The 20424-nt window shown below is 38.2% G+C and overlaps 1 protein-coding gene across 3 annotated transcripts in view; it reads right to left on the bottom strand.

Moving 5' to 3' along the window:
- Positions 1-3098: 3098 nt before the first annotated feature.
- LOC115216448 (probable tRNA N6-adenosine threonylcarbamoyltransferase, mitochondrial) overlaps positions 3099-20424 on the bottom strand; it is a 32684-nt gene continuing 15358 nt past the window's right edge. For 2 of the 3 annotated variants that reach the window (XM_029785790.2, XM_036506480.1), the window contains 8 exons: positions 19772-19866; positions 16783-16845; positions 14918-15047; positions 13184-13388; positions 11485-11630; positions 10328-10458; positions 5410-5481; positions 3099-3459 (listed from right to left, as the gene is read on the bottom strand). In XM_029785790.2, the coding sequence (XP_029641650.1) occupies positions 3381-3459; positions 5410-5481; positions 10328-10458; positions 11485-11630; positions 13184-13388; positions 14918-15047; positions 16783-16845; positions 19772-19866 (921 nt within the window). In that variant the 3' untranslated portion in view covers positions 3099-3380. The remainder of the gene's footprint in view (positions 3460-5409; positions 5482-10327; positions 10459-11484; positions 11631-13183; positions 13389-14917; positions 15048-16782; positions 16846-19771; positions 19867-20424) is intronic. The other variant, XM_036506479.1, reaches the window with a different exon arrangement.

Below are 20424 nucleotides of genomic sequence, written 5' to 3'. Positions count from 1 at the left end.
AAGTCTTTTACGTTTCGAGCCTACGCTCTTCAACAGAAAGATACATAGAAAAGAAACAATGCGTGCAGAAGCTAGCGATTCAACATGGCGATCTGATTCCAGCCAGAAGTCAGAGATCAAACGTGAGACGCAAGAGCGAAAATAGGGGAGATAACAGGGTCAAATGACTTCGCCCCAACATAAGGGTGCGTGTGTGTATGAGAGAGTATGTAGTGCGTATGAAAGGTCTGGACGTGTGTATGTATGTATGATGTGATGTGTAATGTCGTATGGTGTAGTGTAGAGAGAAAAGAGTGAGGGCGCGTGGCTTAGTGGTTAGGGCATTCGGCTCATGATCGTAAGGTTGTGAGTTCGATTCCCGGCGACGCGTTGTGTCCTTGAGCAAGACACTTTATTTCACGTTGCTCCAGTCCACTCAGCTGGCAAAAATGAGTTGTACTTGTATTTCAAAGGGTCAGCCTTGTCACTCTCTGTGTCACGCTGATTATCCCCGAGAACTACGTTAAGGGTACACGTGTCTGTGGAATGCTCAGCCATTTGCACGTTAATTTCACGAGCAAGCTGTTCCGTTGATCGTATCAGCTGGGACCCTCGTCGTCGTAACCGGCGGAGTCTTTTAAAGAAGAGAGAAAAGAGGGGAGGGAGAAGAGGAAAGGTGAGAGGGAGAGAAGAAGAGGAGGGGGTGGGAGAGGAGGATAGGGGAAGGGGAGTGAGGGAGCAGAGAGAAGGGGAAGAGGGAAGAAAAAAGAGGAAGGAAAGAGAGTAGGGGTGAAAAGATGAAGGACTGAAGAGAAGTAGGAGTCGGGGGGGAGGTTAGATGAGGAGGGGGGAGAGTTGAGACCAATGCATATTACCTCAATACATGACTAATATAGGCACAATGAGATACCTTTATCTACAGACTGAAACAGCTGTAAGATCCATTTTATATGTATTATTTTTATGGTATTATCTTACTTATGTATATTGTTTTATTCTGTTGGATTTGGATGTTCCTATTTAATTAGTTGATAAATTATACGAATTGGTATTATATGAGTGTATGTCATCATCATCATCGTTTAGCGTCCGTTTTCCATGCTAGCATATATATGTATATATATAATATATATATATATATACATATATATATATACATGCATATACGTGTATATGCATATGTATATACATATATATATATACACGCTTGCATATCTATATGCACAAATTTTGCAAAAGCTATGAATGTACAAGAGATGTGATGGAACGATAGGTGGGCGAATGGAGAAGGCAAACCTTGCAAGTAGCCAATGGAGAAGGGTAATAAGCACTAAGAGCTTATGGGAAATAGATTTTCTCAAATGCCTGCAACAGTCCTTAGAATCAGTTGACAGTTTAAGCGACATATATACATGTATGTGTATGGTCGCAATCCTAAGGATAACAAAGTGATTAAATAAATATATTTACCTCTTGCAACTTCTGATGTTTTATGGTTTGTATATTCCTCTTGAAATAATTTCATTGATCAGATCATCTGCTTTTCAGCTGCATGGCTTCTCTGCGTTATATGCCTCTGTATTGGATGACTATGTGGTCTGATAGCCAGGTTCACTAGAAGAGCTTTACATGATAGCCACATGAATCTATATATTACAATAAACTTTATGTATATATATATGTGTGTATATATATATTCTTCTTGGCTTTACAGAGATTAAGAAGGAGCTGGTCCTCATTGACTGCAGGTATACTCATGGCTGCTGCCAAGGCCAATGAAGGACAGATATGCACAACTGCAGTGGCTACAGTTGAAGGTCTGGTCAGCATTCGATGATGCGGTGTAGTAGTTCTTCCTCCTGTGCATTTGAGAGTGGCCCTGCATGGAGGAGACAGCATGATTGATGGTGAGTTGCTAGGTATCACAGTCCTTGGCTGGGGTGGGCCACTAGTGATGGTTGATATGACAGGCACCAAGGGATTTTTTCACATATTTCTTTGGTGCCCGTCTGTTGTGATAGTTGGTGGAGAGTTCATTGTACAGCATGAACCTGGGTAGGTGCTGATGACTTCATCTTGGAGATATGGCCAACTAGCAGAGCTGGGACTTCAGCAGCATGGCCTCTGCCTGTTTAGGGACTTCAACATTGGTGATTAGGTCACTCCAGTTGATGGGTTGGAGGCAGCACTGGTGGAAGCGTTCAGAGTTGTAGATGGTGGCAATAAGTAACCTATGACTCTGAGCCATATAGGAGGGTGGTTAAGGGCTAAGGCTCCCTACATGCTGATCTTGGTACTCTTTCTTGGGTGTTTGTTGTTCCACATGCATTTGTACAGTCTGCCAAATGCACTATTCACCTTTGCCACTCTGTTTCTGATTTCCCCGTTGATGGTGCACCTCAGGGAGGTGAACCAATGGACTGTTTACAATATAGTCTCACCAATGGTGATGTGGGGAAGGTCGTATTCTTTCTGGGATACAGGCTAGTGGAGTACCTCCATCTTCATTAAGCTGACTCCTAGCCCAAAGAGCCAGGCAGCCTCCGCAAAGCAGGAAGTGATGTGCTACAAGGGTGTTTCTGGGTAGGCAACAGGGGCAGCATTGTTGGGAAAGAGGGGTCTCAGATCACTTGCTCCAGGGCTTTCATGCAGGTCTGTAGTCATCAGAGTTAAACAAGTTGCCACAAAGACAGTATCTGATGTAGACTTCACTCTCATCAGCAACATCTTCTGTGTCCTGCTCAAGCATCATGCTCAAGAAAATGTCGGTGCTTGGACATGTATATTTATATAGACACACACACTTGCCAAGTGCATATCTATTTCCTGTCTTTGGTTCTCTCCCTATCACACATCCCCCCATCATTCACCCTCTCTTCACTCACACTTCCATCTACTTACTGTATTTTCTGTCGGTGTAAATATGGAATATAGCATTTGATATACCATCATTCCTTCTGCACTGCCAGTCATTACTGACTCTCCCTCTACTCCTCACTTTCTACATTCTCACTCTTATCACTTTCTCTTCTTTTCATCTTTATAGACATGTTACCTTTAGTAAATAAACACATCACACAGTTGTCACTTTTCATCTCTAAAAACAAAATACACATCAATAAATACAAAATACCTTTTAATAAATTATAAAAAAAAAGTTGTAAAAATATACAGGGCAAAGTCATAGCTTCACCCACCCCCAAAAAAAGTCATATGAACATTATTGTTCTTTGATAGTTCAAGATAATGTTTCTGATGACAAACTTGGAATATTGCAGTCCTCCAACTTCACACTTGATAGCAAGTTTTCATTTAACAAAAGCAGGGTATCGACGCTAATCAAGAACAACTGATGGCAGGGAAGCATGGAAAATCTCTCTCTAGAAGAGCAAACAGCCATTTTATACATCAAATTTTAATCTTTCTAGCTTCAATTTAACTTTTGAAACTTCCTCAGTCAGATTTTCACCTAAAGGACTCCTGAAAGTTGAGAGAAAAATAAACATCAACAAAAGTGATTATAAAACTATGTGTAGTAATAATACTTAAAATCAATTTGTTATATTTCTTAAACAAAGGGTGCAGATAGGGAAAAGGATGAATCTGTCTCTCTTAGCAAACTGAGTGGCCATTTGCAGTGAGAAATGTCCATCAGTGAGTAATCTTTTCCAGTAAATCTGTTTTGTTTAATTTTACCAGTAAAACAGAGTTAAAACTTCCTACCCTACCACAATGGAACATACAACAGATTTGAAATCTTCCAGTGAAAGTAAAATGTTATCCAAGCAGTGATTTTAATTCTGTAAAGAGATGGAGAAGCTAGAATGGTTTTGTCAGTCGCAATAGGTACTGCACCAGGTACTGGGGGGGCCCAAAGAAGGTCCTTGCTTCAAGGGATTGGTATGTGTGTTGCCCCACTGATACATCCAAAGATATTAAACAATGTGAATTGTGATCAGAAATGCTTATACCCCTCATCATGTCTTCCAAGCCTTTCTCAGGAATATTTTATAGTTGGATGCTCTTTTTCATGGCAATCCTTTTGCTTGCCTTTCACAACATACCACAATACAGTGGACATACTCTAAAACCTGTGCAACACACCAATTTTGCAGAAACACTTCTCCACTAGAGAGTCCTAGAGGTACTATTTCTGCTGATAAAGGTACCATATTTGTGTCTAAATCTTCATTGCAACACATTGTTACTGATTAATATTTAAAAGGATCAACCAGTGAATAGAATAAATTTTGAACTCTCTCTTCTGCTCGACTGATTTATAAACTTCATTGCTGCTTTACTTCCAGCAAAGCCTTTGACACCAGTTTTTAGTCTGTGATATAGCAATGTGGTGGAGTAACATTATTAAGACAAGCCTAACAACCATTCAATTGTTGACATTTGTTTTCCCTTTCTTTTTTTAATTCACTCATTCATTAAACAACTTTTCAGCAATACAACCTCACAGCATCTGCCAGCAGATCACTGGAATTATGCAGATCACATCTTTTAAGTTCTCTATCTTTAGATCATCCTCCGTACACATGTTCTTTTCTTTACGCTGTTTCACTCCCACACAAATGGTCAACTTCCTAACAACTTTCTACCAACAAAAATCCAATGAGAAAACACTGATCAACATGTGGAGGTCACAGTAGAAAAATCTCAACCAAATTCCAGTGCAATGTGATTGACCCCAGAACTAGCAGGTTATGAGGTGAACCTCTCAACTACATGGTTCTCCTTGTGTCAATTTTAGTCTCACAAACTATTAATCTTTAATATTTCAACTTCAATAGAGATTTTGATTGACTAAGCTTCAGAATTCAGATTACTCTGTTAAATGTAATCCTTATTTAATCACATTGTTTTGAATTAATCTTGCATTATCTTGTAGCTTTGAGATTTCAATGATGTGACTGTTTATTTTTTGAATGACATTGTAGGGTAAGTGTGAAAAGTTGGATCTGGATGGTATGAACATAGAATAGGTAGAATATTGGGGCCAGATATGACCAGTTTAAAAGCTAAAGTGGGGCACATTTCTTGGTGTTAGTGGAAGCATAGTTAATCATTTAATTGCGACTCAACATTAGCATTGAAGGTCGAAAAGTGAAACTTCAAATTCAGAATCATGAGATCCCAGATTAGTTATGACAGCATCTAGTCTAGAGGATTTCTGGTATAGACTTTGATCTCCGGCAAGATTACATTCTTTAGAAATGCCTTTTTCCTAAATACATACAAAATTAAGCTGAATGATCTCAGTTATTTTCTATTTTATAATTACTTGAGGAATATCGATCGTGTGGATTAAAAGGGGTGATGAGACTGTCAGACGATACTGATAGCGTGGATTAAAAGGGATTATGAGACTGACAGACAAAAAAAGAAAACAAAGAACTTTAAAATGACAAAATGTGAACTTACTTTGCTTGAATTTCAATCTGCTCAAGATCTTTAGCAATACCAATTCCCCGGGCCAACTTTTCAATACCATTCCTAAAACAAAAGAATTTTGGTTCTGATGGAATGATCCATTGATAATGGCATTGACACAAACATCAAATCAGTGTGTAGCTGTTGAGTTAGTAGCATGAAGCAGAGAGAAATGTTTCTCTGGCTTGGACATCAGAATATTATGAGTAAGTTTTGCAGAAAGAATTGAAGTTTGTTTTTTTAAATCAACCCCAGCAGGATTGTTAAAATTGGAAAAATATTTGAAAAACTCAAAAGATTCTGATTACTGTCTGTGAATGAATTTAGCATAAAATAAGAACAAAGTCAAAATTGGAATTGATAAGAAAAAAAAAAATAATAAAGGATATACAGGGTCTTGCAGATAAATTGAAACTAATTTTAAGCAAGTTGATTTGGTGTGTTTAACGTTTCATTTCTGGACAAAAACTTGCTGGCTTGAAATTCTGAACTGATTCAAAAACAGAAAGTCATGGAACAACAAAATTGTTCCACCATTGTTGTTTTGGTGCATGCCAGGCACATTGCCAATAAAATTGATAAGCTGACGAAACTTCCATAAGCAACAGTTTAAAGAAGTGGGAAAGACTGATAGAAAAGAACACAAGACTCAAAGTGATTCTAATTGCAATTCAAAGTTTCTTGCTGGCCTCAAACATTCAGTTGAAGCCAATCTATCCACATCCATGACAACAATGTATCCCTTTCCATGGTGTCCAGAGTTGTGAACAGGAACCTTGGCATAACTAGCTATGTTTGACGACACCTTCGCCTCCTAACAGCCAAGGTCAAAGCAATCAGAGCCAAGCTTCTGTCATTCATCAAGCATCAAGGTGCAGGAAAAACTCTTGTTTGTAGACAAGAAGTGCACTGTGGATGCTGAGATGAATCGCAGAAATTCTTGAATGATTGTATACAACCCTTTTGATGTACCACCTGTGTTCGAGACTAAGAATCCTACCTCTGTGATGGTATTTAGAGCCATGTTAAGGTGGTGAGCTGGCAGAAACGTTAGCACACTCGGCGAAATGTATAGCCGTATTTCGTCTGCCGTTATGTTCTGAGTTCAAATTCCACCGAGGTTGACTTTGCCTTTCATCCTTTCGGGGTCGATAAATTAAGTACCAGTTATGCACTGGGGTCGATGTAATCGACTTAATCTGTTTGTCTATCTTTGTTTGTCCCCTCTGTGTTTATCCCCTTGTGGGTAGTAAATAAATAGGTATTTAGAGTCATGGTGAGTGAGGGAAGTGTTATGGATCCACAGAGTCTGGCTTGAAGATCAGCACAAAGGAGTATCTGGACATCTTGAAGAACTCTCTGTTACCTTGGATGGAGCAGAAGTTTGGGCTTGACAATGTGGTGTTTATCCAGGATTCTGTACCATGCCATGGGTCAAAAGCAACACAAGCCTTCCTTGGTTAAGAAGATGCCATTTTTTGTGATGGTAACATCTGATCCAGTAATAGCCCAGATCTCAATCTTCTTGATTACTTTTTATGGGGCATGCTTCATTCAAGGACAAATGTTTCACCACACTTGAGAGTCAACAGTTTGAAGACCTGCATTGTGCACGTGACACAAAAGCAAAAAGGTGGAGGTTGCAGCAGCTGCAAAAAAATTTCCTTCTCATGTGGAGGCAGTAATTGCCCCAAAAAGCAGCTGTATTGAGTGATATATGTTTTCATTGTAATAAATGCTACATTAAAATTATATCTGTCTACTACCATTCTTTTAGTATTTATAACCAGTTTTATGCATCATAAAAATTGTCTCAATTTATCTGCAAGACCCCATATTTCTGTCTTTTCTGACAGTTCCTGACAATAAATGAATTTCAAAAGATCAGGCCTCAAATCAAAGTAACGCATTTACTAGGCAGAGTGAATGATAACATGAAATTGCCAGCAGATGTTGTCACCATCATCATCATCCTTCAATGTCGACTTTCCATGCCGGCATGGGTTGGACGGCTTGGTAGGAACAGACAAGGCCAGGAGCTACACCTGGCTCCAACTGTCTGTTTTGGCATGGTTTCTACAGCTGGATATCCTTCCTAATACCAACCACTTTACAGAGTGTAGTGGGTGCTTTTTACATGGTGCCAACACTGATAGGGTCACTGAAAAGTCATTTAACTGTCTTTGGCTCAGCTTACATAACTGTAAATAGGTATGAAACACACATGTTAAGCTTTCATGCAGTTTCTATTAATCAAATTCCACCTGTATGGCATTGGTCAACATAAGGGTATGGTATAAAACAGTCACCAAAAGTGCTGCACTGCAGGATTGAACCTGGAATTATTTGGTTGCAAAGGAATCTTCTCAAACACATAATGCTGCCTGTATATCATCATCATCATCATCATCACTTAGTATCTGCTTTCCATGCTGGTATGGGTTAGATGGTTTGACTGGAACTGTACCAGGTTCCATTCTGAATTTTGCTGGGTTTCTACAGCTGGATGCCCTTCCTAATGCCTACCACTCCAAGAGTGTAGTAGGTGCTTTTTATGTACTACTGGCACAGATGTTTTTACGGATCATTAGCACTGGCCAGCACTATGAATTCACTTGGCTGATGAGTCTTCTCAAGCACAGCAAAGCACCAAAGGCCACAATCACTTGTCATCATCTCCACCGCAACATTCGAAGATCATACTTCACCACCACACCCCATGTCTTCCTGGGTCTACTTCTTCCACAGGTTCCCTCCACAGTTAGAGATTGGTACTTCATCACACAGCTGTCCTCAGCCATATGCATTACATGACCATACCAGTGCAGCTGTCTCTCTTGCACACCACATCTGATGGTTCTTATGCCCAATTTTGCTGTCAAACATGCACACTGACATTGCACATTCAGTGAAGCATACTAGATTCATTTCTTTCACAGCAGACTCTCTGATGAATCTACAAACAGACATACAAAACATCTAAGGGTATATATTTTTTAACCTCTGAAGAGGTTATGCTCAGAAACATGAACTTAATATTTAATTAATTTCACTGTGTATAACTGAAACAGCTGTTGGGGATAATGATCGATTTGTTGTTGATAATAAACTCTTATTAACTTCAAAATCTCCATTTTCTTCTTCCTTTATATGAATATAAACTACAGTTTATATACACACCTATTATTTTAAGGAAATCAATTCCCCCCAAAATATTAGGTATTGAACCAGTATTTCCTCGGATGACACCATCCCTTTATGGGGCAAACATAGCCTTTAATTGAATTATATATATATATATATATCTTTTGAAAACAGAAATAAATTTTTAATACTTAAGTTTTTAGTGTACACTAGCAGCATAGCCCGGCATTGCCCGGGTATGTAAGAGCCCCTAGTAGGCAACGACTAATCCCAATCTAGTCCTTTCCCTCTAGGGAACGAAGGCGCATGTGTAGGTTGCAATGTCTTCTCTTCACTCTCAAATAACTATCAAACAGCTATCGATAATTCAACTCAACCAATTGCTACCAGGAAGAAATTACATTCGAGACTTTAACCCCAACACCGCCACTTCTGCTAATAGCTGCTGCAGCCGCAAGTTATTCGAATACTTTTTTTGTTTAAACTTTCTTTATAACTACCACCCCAAACGTTTTACCTTAAATTTTTGACATACCCTAAGGTTCCTCGGACGCTACTTGCAAACTCTTGGTTTATTATAAACCGCTTTTGTCATGTGCACCAAAAAACCTTTTCCATTCGTTTGTTCAGTTTGGTCACTTTTGACTTTTTAGTTGTTGTCACTCACATTGCTGCCCGCTTTTTTGCCGTTTTTGTACATTTTTATACATTTTGGGATACTTACCCCATGTATTCCGAGAGTTAAAAAGGTCGAGTTGCGTCCCTTAGACAGTCTGTGGTTTGTGTTTAATACACAAATCGGTTTGCTATGTGTGCCACATATGATTTAATTAACCGATTTTTTCCAGTAATAAAGTATCATATTGGAATAAAAAGGGCCATATAGCTCCTTGGAGCAGACATGATGCTCGCAGTGAATTTTAAAAAAAATTCCTGCCAATTTGTGAAAGATATTGTCGAAAATATGTCATCTTGAATTTGAACGCGATTTCCCAAAATCGATTTTTTCTGATGGTAAGGTATTGCATGGAAAACTAACGTCAGAATTAAGTTTCTTAGGGTAACATTAAACTTCACCATGAGCTGGGTGAAAATCGATTGCAAGTTGCGAAAACTACAACGGAAAATGTGTTGCATATAAAAAGCTTAGATTCTCGACCCCATGTCGAATTTATTGAATTTTTTCAGAACTGGGGGAACTTTTCAAAATTTTCGCTGCGTTAGTTTTGAATTATGATATTGGGCTATATGTGTGTCAAGTTTCATCAGAATCGGTTGAAAGCCGTGATCAGGGTGAGGGTACAACCTGACAGACACACAGACAGACAAACTGCCGTTTATATAGAGAGAGATGTTATATTTGCCTGGCATAAAAATAGCTATTAGATGCTGTTGTTATTTAGTTCCAGGTCTAATTCAACTGGTCATCAAAGAACATCCAAGCCAGAACCATTCCAGTTTTAATTCAGTAAATAATATACCTAGCACAATATTACCCAATATGTCCATCTTTTTTTTAAAGATAGAATGAATTTCAGAGAGATTTCATTGCTATTTCTAGCAAGTAGAGCAACCACATAAAGGTTCCCTCTTGTGTTTTCTGGATTATGCAACCTGCTGCATATTTTTAGATAAATGGTCTGAGTTGATGTTTTATAGAAAAATTTACAATTTATATTCAATACCTTTAATTGGAATCTGTCATATTTCTTGTGGTAACAATACAATTTGGCATTAACTGTCATAATAGAGTGGAGTAACTTACCAAGCAACCATAATACCATTATCAGTGCAAAGTTTTGGAGGAGGACAGTAAAGAGAACAATTATATTCTTCACAGACTTTTCGTAAATTGTTGATTAAGAATTGATTACAGGCCACTCCTCCGGACACAACCTAATGGAAAGGTAAACACAAAACATTAAAAAAAGTTTCAAAATTCAACATAATCACCATCACCTTGGTAAATGATTAAAAAACAACAACAAAAAACTATAATAACAAACACTTAAACTGGAAACAAGAATACAAAACAGAGACCTTCATGAATCTGGTTGAGTTAATAAAACACCAATCAACAGATTAACTAATCAATGAGCTGTTAATTGAACTTCCTTCATTGTTGTATTACACCAACTGTAGAAGAGACACATAAGCCTCAATAGTTGTCATTTAATAAAAACTAGCACTATGACCCGGCGTTGCCGGGTCATAGTGCTAGTGCATGCATATACAGCTGCGTGCGTGCGCACATACACGCGAGTACAGTCCAAATCTGCGACCAATCACATACAGCTAGCTGGCATTCAATTGGCGTATCAAGTTTTGGGCATTTTGATTGGGTTTTGGATAGAAAATTCACAAAAAAGTCATTTCTAGTGATTTTTTAATGGCTTTGCGGGGTGACTGGGGAAATGTAAAGATGTGCACAACCACCCTTGGACAGTTTTGAATGACCATAGAAAGTTTGAGCCCTCTAACTGAAAAATTGTGGATTTGTATAAAGGACACACACGCAGACATTTTGCCGTTTATATATATAGAGATAGAGATATTTCTCAGTCACAGTTTAAGTAACAACAATGAATTAGTTATAACAAACACATGTTGTAGTATACAAAAGTTACTAATGACAGAAATTGTACAACAGTGAAATCAAATATGTGTTTTAGTTATATTTATCACTAGCACTAAAATTACACTAACATTATACAAGGTGGTGTCAAAAAGTTCCTGGACAAGTTCTATAGCACACCAACAGGTGGCAGCACATGGCTGCATGCACAGTGAGAGATAAAGCGTTGAATGTCATAACCATGGATACAAAGCAGAGCTTATTGATTATGTTGCAAGTTCTGGTGTATTAAAGTTACCAAGATCTCAATATTCTTCACCAAAATAAGACCATATCAAATTTCTTACCAATGTTTTTTCTTTTCCTAGAAGTCCAGTAATTTCCGAAAACAGCAGAGCTCGCTGGACTCTTTTAGCTAAGTGTTTCAAGACACCCAACTGGAATGAGGCACAGAGATCGGCTGCATTGGATATAATAGCATCTCCTTTGATATCTGATAATAGAAGAAGAAGAAGAAGAAGAAGAAGAAGAAGAAGAATAAGGAGAAGGAGGAGGAGGGGGGAGAGGAAAGGAGGGGAGGTGGAGGAGAGTAGTAGTAGTAGTAAACAGTAATAGGATTAGGCTTTTCGCCAAAACCTGAAGCACAACAGCAACAGAGGCATGAAACTGATGGATCAAGTTATTAAAGTAAATAATTAGGAAGAAAATTAGCACAGATGAGACGCAGTTTGGATTATTCCAGAAGAGGATACCAGCAATTCCCTCTTTCTGCAGAAGGACAACTACAGAAGTTTCCAGCAGAGAGCAAGCCACTGCATTCAAGAATAGCCAGCAGTAAGAACATTCATGATTTCAATTTTCTTGAATATTCCCACGGCTCTTTGATGGCTTCTGTTACCTAGCTGACTTATAAAGCATTGGAGGGAAGTGCCTTGAAAGCTTGAATAAAACAAAAAACATAAAAAATGTTCAGGGAGTTATCAACTCTGCTGCCATCAAAGGGATTCCCTTTCTGAGTGAAGGACAGATTGTATGATGCTTGGGTATGAAGTGTAATACTGCATGACAGCAAAACACAGGCATTGAATGAAGAGGATGGAAAGAAATGAGTTGAGCATACATCACAAGATTTGTAATGTGAGTGTATATAAATGGTGGCATAGAGATAAAGTTGAGAGCAAAAGAAGCTAGAATGGACACGAGGAGAATGTGGTGGATGACAGCTCAGTAAATAAAAGAAGTAATTTAAGGGGAAGGAAACTGCTTCAGAGGAAGACTAAAGAAAACAGAGGAAAAAGTGATGAAAGCTGATTTCAAGTGGCTGAACCTAATAAAGGAGATAACAAAAGACCGTGACGAGTGTTGAGATGTTGTAGTGGAAGAAAAACTATCAAACCCTAAGCAACTCATCATTTAACATCTGTCTTCCGTGCTGACATGGGTTGGAATATAACCCCGCCCTTGCAAATCAAATGATAAATGATAATGGAATATAGACTATAAGAGTGACATGGTTGTATATGATATGAGATCTTCAGTTTTATAGATGCGTTAATAATGAATATCTACAGAAAAGGATGAAATGGAATTTCCTGCTGTTCTTTCTCTGCAGTTTCTATAGGATTTGTAACAGATATGGTAACTAAGCCTAACCTTCCACTGGCACCAACCAATGACATCTTCTTCTCTACTCTCTGTTACTCACCATGCTTCATATTCCTCAAATCCAAACATTAAATAGTATCCTCAGTGTTTCATTCTAAAGACTGCGCCTCCATAAAAGCCCTTCTCCAAGGCACAACTTATCGACTACGTTAGCAGTTCTATCAGGAACTCAATATTGAACAATCCTGCCATAACAGTTGTACCAAATAAAGATCTTTCCCCAAGCAGCCGATAATGATGCTAATAAAATTTACTCATTAAGTTGCACCAAATTCTGGAGAAGCAGCAGTGAAGAGATCAACCATGGAAGAAGTGTATAAAAGGTGAAATAGCTAGAATAAGATGATACAGGCGACAAAAATTATGAGAGAGAGAACTTACTTTGATCTTTCTCAGCCAAACTGATATATCGATGTGCCATTGAATTAAATCCACTAAATGAAAAGTTGCAGTCAGGTGACTGCAACATGACCTGAGGAAATTCAAAAGCATGGGGCTGTCCATTCTTAGCTACAAGTTCAACTGATGCACCTCCACTCAAATCGTAGCACTGTGGAAGGTTTTTCAGTTTTAATGAACGAGCAACCTGAAAATAAAAACAAGATTTACATTATTAATTTGCTTTCCATTATTTTAGATCCATTTTCTTTTGTTATGCTAAGATGGACTAATTGGAGAAAATAGCATTAAAGCTTTAGTAATGTGTGCTTAGAAAGTTGACTCTACAGGGAGACAAATGGATAATAACAAGTAAATGAAACAGCAGCAGAGAATGGCTAAACATGAAGTAAGAAATGAGGAAATCAAATCTGAGTTATTGGGTCTCATGAAGATACGAGAGTGGACGGAAAAGTGAAATCTTGCAATGCATTAATTTCAACTCTTCTTTTTAATAACTGCAGTGTTTCTTTTCAGGTAAACTGATACCTGACTGTTCAAAGAAGACTTCAAAAGTAACTAGTAGCAACCTCTCTTGAAAACAGACAAAATTTGGCATTGTGGTGTTATCAGGTATTTGCAGAAAAACAGCTTAGCGCCCATCAATATTCATGCTGATATGGTTGCTACATTAGGAGATGGACACACCAGCTTCATTAACAGTGCAAAAGTGGGCAGCTGAATTTAGGAGGGGAAGGGAATAGAGTCTTGAAGATGACTCAAGGTCTGGATGTTGTGCACCACTGAGGGAAACATTGATCGTGTTTACCACATGGTGATAGATGACAGGCGATTGACTATAAATCAAATAGTCAATGCTATTAGCATGTTCCATGAGAAAGTCAAAAATATACTCCACAACAAACTTGATAAGACAAAGGTTCCACATCTGACACCGGATTAAAAGTGCACCAGACTGATCACATGGAAAAATCTGACATTGTTTGAGGCAAATTCAGATGGTTTCCTTGAATGCTTCCTAACCCAGGATGAGCATTGGGTTCATCACTTTGAGACAGAGACAATCCATGCAGTGGAAACACCCCTCTTCCCTATTCTCCTAATTTAGCCTCATCTAATGATCATCTGTTGCCCAACATGAAAAAACACTCGACTAGGAAGCAGTATTGCAATGATGATGATGTCATATTGACTGTTGATGATTTTTTTGACCAACAGAATGCTTAGGGTCCAAGCATTGCAACACAAATGGAAGAAGTGTGTGAACTTGAAGGGGAACTATGTTGAAAAATAAACCTCATTTGGTTACGTTCCATGTGAGTATCTTGAAATATAAGCAGAGTATATAACAAAGTTGATGAGAATGAGTTTAATATTTGGAGAGGATCAGCTGAAAACGAGCAAGACATTAACCAATCTACAGAAAAAAAGGTGTTGGCATGACAATGAGCAAATGATGCAAATGGATGATGTATGGTGAGGAATGAAAATGTCTTTAATTGGTGATGGAGATCGGTTAAGGAAGAACAATGTCACATGTGTGAGAATGCTGAGTGTCATTATTGAAATGACACATGATCAATATATTTGATTATAAATCTATCTTCTCTATACCAACATGAAAATATAGATATTAAGATGATGATGAAGGTGATGAAATAAGAGAAAAACAAATATCATTCTTTTGTTAGAAAGGCATAATGAATTGTTCCTTACTTTGTCAAAAACGTCACCGGGAGCATTGTCCATGGTGGTGCCTAACAAAGCAAACTCATTCACAGACTTAGAAACAGCAAGCAGGCAGTGGCCTCCACTGGCTAAAAGCACCAGGAAAGGGAAATTCACCCTATACATATGAAGGTAATGAAAAATTGTATAAATTTTAAGAAAATATAACAAGAAATTTGAAAAAGAAAGGAAAAGAAAAAAAAAGAAGAAAACTATGGCCAACATTTTATGAATATAATAAGCCAGAGTCAGTTGAGTCTGGAGTCATTATAACAATGTTCTACCAAGGAAAGGGGTTGCAGTGAGTTCCCCAGTTACTGACATTGGACTTTTCTAATTCTGCAGGGGTCTATAGTTGTATTTCTATGATAAAGTACAGTTCATTGCAGCAAGCAGTGAGTGTACTCAAAAATTAATCATGGTTTTCTTAGCTTGGATTATTAAGATAAAAATGTTCCTGTGGATTATTAAAGAAACAGATGGATTAACCTTGCTCTTAATTCTATTATTTATAAAACTCATTGAGTTGCCATTAAGAAACAAAATCAAAAATATTAAGTTTATCATTTTTTTACACACACTTAAGAATCATTAAGAATCTTTAAGCACAATTATTCCTCCATCAAGCTCAAAAGTACAGCTACTGTGTTTTGGATTGTTACACCATACATATTAACAAAACAGTCATCAACTCATCAGCACTTGAGAGCAGAGGCACCATTCTTCATCTTCTTCTTCTTCCAACTACACCCACCCACCCCCTACTCACTTCTCTACATCCTCTCTTACTCTCACTTTCTATCTTAAGATGCTCCAGCATCTCACCACCAGTTCTGCCTTCTTTCCAGCTCCTCCCATCCACCCTTATATAATTTGGGGTAGTCTTGAAGCTCTATAGCAATACGTCTGGGCTTGTTCTCCCATCACACTCTAGCTTCTCAACACAGGGCATAAAATCATCGCCCCTCTCCTCTTTCAAATGCTACTCAACCCTTATTTAATTGAAAAGGCTTTTTCTTTTTCCTTCTTTTTCTTCCCTTGCAAGTTATTCAGTAACCTCACTGGGGCCAGTGTTACATGAAAAGCACCCAGCACACTGTAGAGTGGTTGATTTTAGGAAGGGTATCCAGGTGTAGAAATCATGTGAAAGACAAACACTGAAGCTCATCTTGGCCCTCCTGCTCATTGGGACAGGCATAGGTGGGATGGTTTGACAGGAGCCGGTCAGGCAGGAGCCTGCACCAGACTTCTGTGACTGTCTTGGCAGCTGGATGCCCTTCCTAACACCAACCACCCAGAAGAATGGACTATATATATATATATATTTCACTTAAAATCATTTATATATTTGTGTATGTATACACACACACACGTATATGTATGTATGCATACACAAATTTATATATACGATTGTAAGTGTGTGTGTGTGTATATATATATATATATGGTCAAGTGGTTAGGGCAGTGTTGCACTCATGACCACTAGATCATAGGTTTGATTGCCGGACCAGGTGGCAAGTTGTGTTCTTGATCAAGAGGACATCATTTCATGATGCTCTGCAAATCATTTCAACATCTGACACTTTCATTCACCTGTACAGGTAATCATTGATTTGATGGCAGGTGTGAGCTAATGTACAGCACAGACATTTGATCACGAGAAACAAATCACTCGTCTGGCAGTTTAGCAGCAAGAAATTACAGAACCCTCTTCCATTGTTAAATGGGAGAGTCCATAACACACACACACACGCACACACTTGCAATCAGATAAAATACAAAGCCACACTCATGAAAAATTGAAGCAAAACTTTAAGACTGAAACATCATCCATTTAAATAAACCAGACTTACGGCTGCTTCATGCGGACAGTGAGGGCATGTGCTTCCATATGGTGAATTGGTATAATGGGTTTACTGAAGGAAAATCAATAATAAGAGTGAGAAAACGGGGAGAAGAAATTATTAAACACACATCTGAAGGTGGTAAGATATACAAATATATATTTTAATTTGTAAATCCCATAAATAATAAAACTGTTGTATTCTACATGGAATAGTCATTGTGAAGGTGCATGGATGAATGGTTAAGATATCCAACCCAGGGTTGTAAGGTTGTGAGTTTGATTTCTAGTGAAACACTGAATCCTTGAGCAAGACAATTTATTTCTCATTACTTCAGTTCATTCAGCTGGTAAAAATGTGTTCCTGTAATTCAAAGGGCCAGCCTTGTCACATTCTGTGGCATGTTGACTCTCCCTGAGGACTATGTTAAATTCAGGAGCAGATTGTTCCATTGATCAAATCAAAAGGAACATTTGTCATTGTAATTAACGGAATGTCAGTAAAGTAGACATTAGATGTGATAGAACAAATTAATAGGATTATAAAGAACAAATTATGATTTAGATTTCAAACTCTTATTTTAAAATAGGAAACAATTAGGATTTAAAGTTTCCCGAGCTGCAGATTCTTTTTTCATTTTTTCCAATCATGGGCATAGATGGTTGTGATTGATTAGTCTTCCTGTACAGACTGATGAGACCAAGGAAGGTTGAAATCACATGATCTCCAGTGGTCTCGGCACTGGAGATGGCAGGGACTTATCTCCAGTCTAGTGATACAAACAAGCACCAAAAGCCAGCATGAGAGATTCTCTCATGATTTCTACAGCAGTATAGTTTGTTCTAACAGAACATTCATGTTTAAATGGCAATAAACATTACTTCTTGTCTGCATGTGGAACATGTAAACATGTAGGCTCCACTAATCAGGCAGCAAAGTAAATAAATAAAGTAAATAAATAGTGGGTAGAGAGATGATGATGATGATGATGATGGTGGGGAATGCTATATTGAAGTGATGGAAAATAAATGTTGCATCTTGAGAGAGGCACTAAATACCTTACATTGAGAGAGAAGAATCCAAAGAAAATAGCTGAAAGATGAAGCCAGAATCTAACAAGAAATTCATACATTATTTGTAGGTTGACTGCACTAAGAATGACTCCATGACTCTTCTACAGTAAAGAAAGGCATTGACAAAAAATTGGTTTCTTCACCATTTTTCCAACACTGGATCTGTATTACATCGGCACAGAGATGGTTGTCTGGTAAAAAGTTTGCTTGGCAATCACATGGTTCTGGGTTCAGTTCCACTGCACATGGGGTATTTTTAACTGAATTGACCAAAGCCTTATGAGTGGATTTGGTTGATGGAAAACTGAAACAAGCATGTCATATATATATGTGTGTGTGTGTGTGTGTGTGTGTACATCATCATCATCGTCGTTATTTAATGTCCGCTTTCATGCCGGTATGGGTTGGATGGTTTGACTGAGGGCTGGTGAGCCAGAAGGCTGCATCAGGCTCCAATCTGATCTGGCAATGTTTCTACAGCTAGATGCTCTTCCTAATACCAACCACTCTGAGAGTGTAGTGGATGCTTTTTATGTATCACCAGCACAAGGGCCAGTCAGGCAGTACTGGCACTGGCCATGCTCAAAAGATGCTTTTTATGTGCCACCAGCATGGGGGCCAGTCAGGCGGCACTGGCAATGTGTGAGTGTGTGTGCATGTGTTGTTGTCTCCTGTGGTTTCACATGATAATTGTTAAGTGTTACCATCCTGGTGCTTTTCATTTCCAATCTGCTGCAAAAACATGTCTGGTCCCGGGCTAGTATTATCTTGCTTGGAAAAGGATGAGTGTTGGTGACAGGAAGGACATACAACTATAGAAAATCTGCCTCAACAAATTCCATCCAACTCATGCAAGCATGGAAAAGTGGCCGGTAAATGAGGATGACGGTGTTATTAGCCAAAAGTGAAAACAAGGCTGTTAGTATTTGTATAGGTAAATAGTTAACAAATTCACACCGAAAGAAGAAAAAAAATGAAAAATGTATTCCAGGGATTAGTATAACCAAGTTTCAGTTTCTGATATGTTACATTATGTCATTCCTATTCCTCTACAAATTTTAATAGTGTATTTGGTTACTAAGTTAAGACATTTATAGGTTTCTTGTCTTGGAGAACAGTAATGCCAAACAAGAACCAATACAGAGTAGAAGGAATCCTTTGGCTTTCCTCATGTGGGACAATCACTCTGTTACTGGTGATAGGAAAAAAGGCACACGAGTCCACAACAGCAAAAGTTGGCCAATTGTGTCAGTTGCTGTGTATGAAAGATGATGTGGACTGTGCCTGACCTGACCACCACATGTCAACATAGACAATCAGACACGGAAAAATAACGATGATGATGATGATATACATACTTGTTACTGTATCATATTCAAACATCAAAGAGACTTAGTTTTTTTTATCAGCCAAATTCATGTAACCCTAAATGGGTAACAAGAGTCGTATAAACCATTACTGTAACAAAACATGTACATGTTAACAGTTCAAATCAGTTAAGATCAGAAGCCATGAGAGCCACTGCCTGCTATTGTGTCAGGGCTTTGTCTTTACATTCTGAGTTCAAATTCTGCCAAGGTTGACTTTGCTTTCATCCTTTTGGAGGTCAATGTAATCAACTCACTCCCCACTGAAATTTTCAGGCTTTGTACCTAAAGCAGAAAAGGTTCTTATTATATTACACATTGTGTGTAAACTGGTAAATCCAGTAAATTCAGGACAACCACTTTACACTTTCTCCTCTTATGCCTCTCTCTATCTTCTGTCACACAAAGCTTTTGTGTTTACCTGACAGACCCAGCTGTTGTTAAAGGAGAACTGTGACTAGCCCAAATACTACATTATATATTTTGACATTTTTTTTTTCTGTTACTCAACCGGTTCTGCTCCTGACATAATAATAATAATTTAGTATATTATCATACCGATATTCTTTTGCCAATTCTTTAGCATACTGCAGCCCAACAGCCAGTGACAGTGAGAGTCCGGGTTTAACTGTAACAGCAATAGCATCCACATCCTGCAAAGATTGAAACAAGGAAATATTGCAATCCATTAGGAAAATCAGATTAACATAAAAATCCAGGCTTATTAAAAGTTTCTTTGTGGATCCAGAAGACATTGAAAAGTTTATTTGAGTTGAAAGCATTTATTCAGAAGTTATGTGACATGTTTCGAAGTAGACGTTGGTAGATGGGCAGACGGTAATAGGGAGGGGGAGTAAGAGGTGAAAGTGTAAGGTGCAATTCATCCTGATGATGAATAAATACACTAATTTAAATAACAACAACAACAACAATAATACTAGAAAAGGTAATGGATGAAAGTGGGGAAGGCAAAATTCCTTTGAGACTTTGACTTCCAGACAAACAGGGTATTAGAGCACCAAAGGTCGGATATAATAACCTTTAGGAGGGACAAACAAGAGCACCTAATAATCGGTGTAGCAGTGCGAGGAGATCAACAGATCGTCATGAAAGAAAATGTTGATAAATATGGAGACCTGAGAATCGAGATTGCTAAGATGTGGCAGCTACAAGAGTCTAACTTTAAAGTTTATCCCTATTGCCATTGGAGC

The sequence above is a fragment of the Octopus sinensis genome, linkage group LG10 (assembly GCF_006345805.1).
Source record: "Octopus sinensis linkage group LG10, ASM634580v1, whole genome shotgun sequence".
Classification (NCBI taxonomy): Eukaryota; Metazoa; Mollusca; class Cephalopoda; order Octopoda; family Octopodidae; genus Octopus; species Octopus sinensis.
The sequence above is the reverse complement of the archived record's forward strand: the minus strand, read 5'-3'. Positions and strand labels throughout refer to the sequence as shown.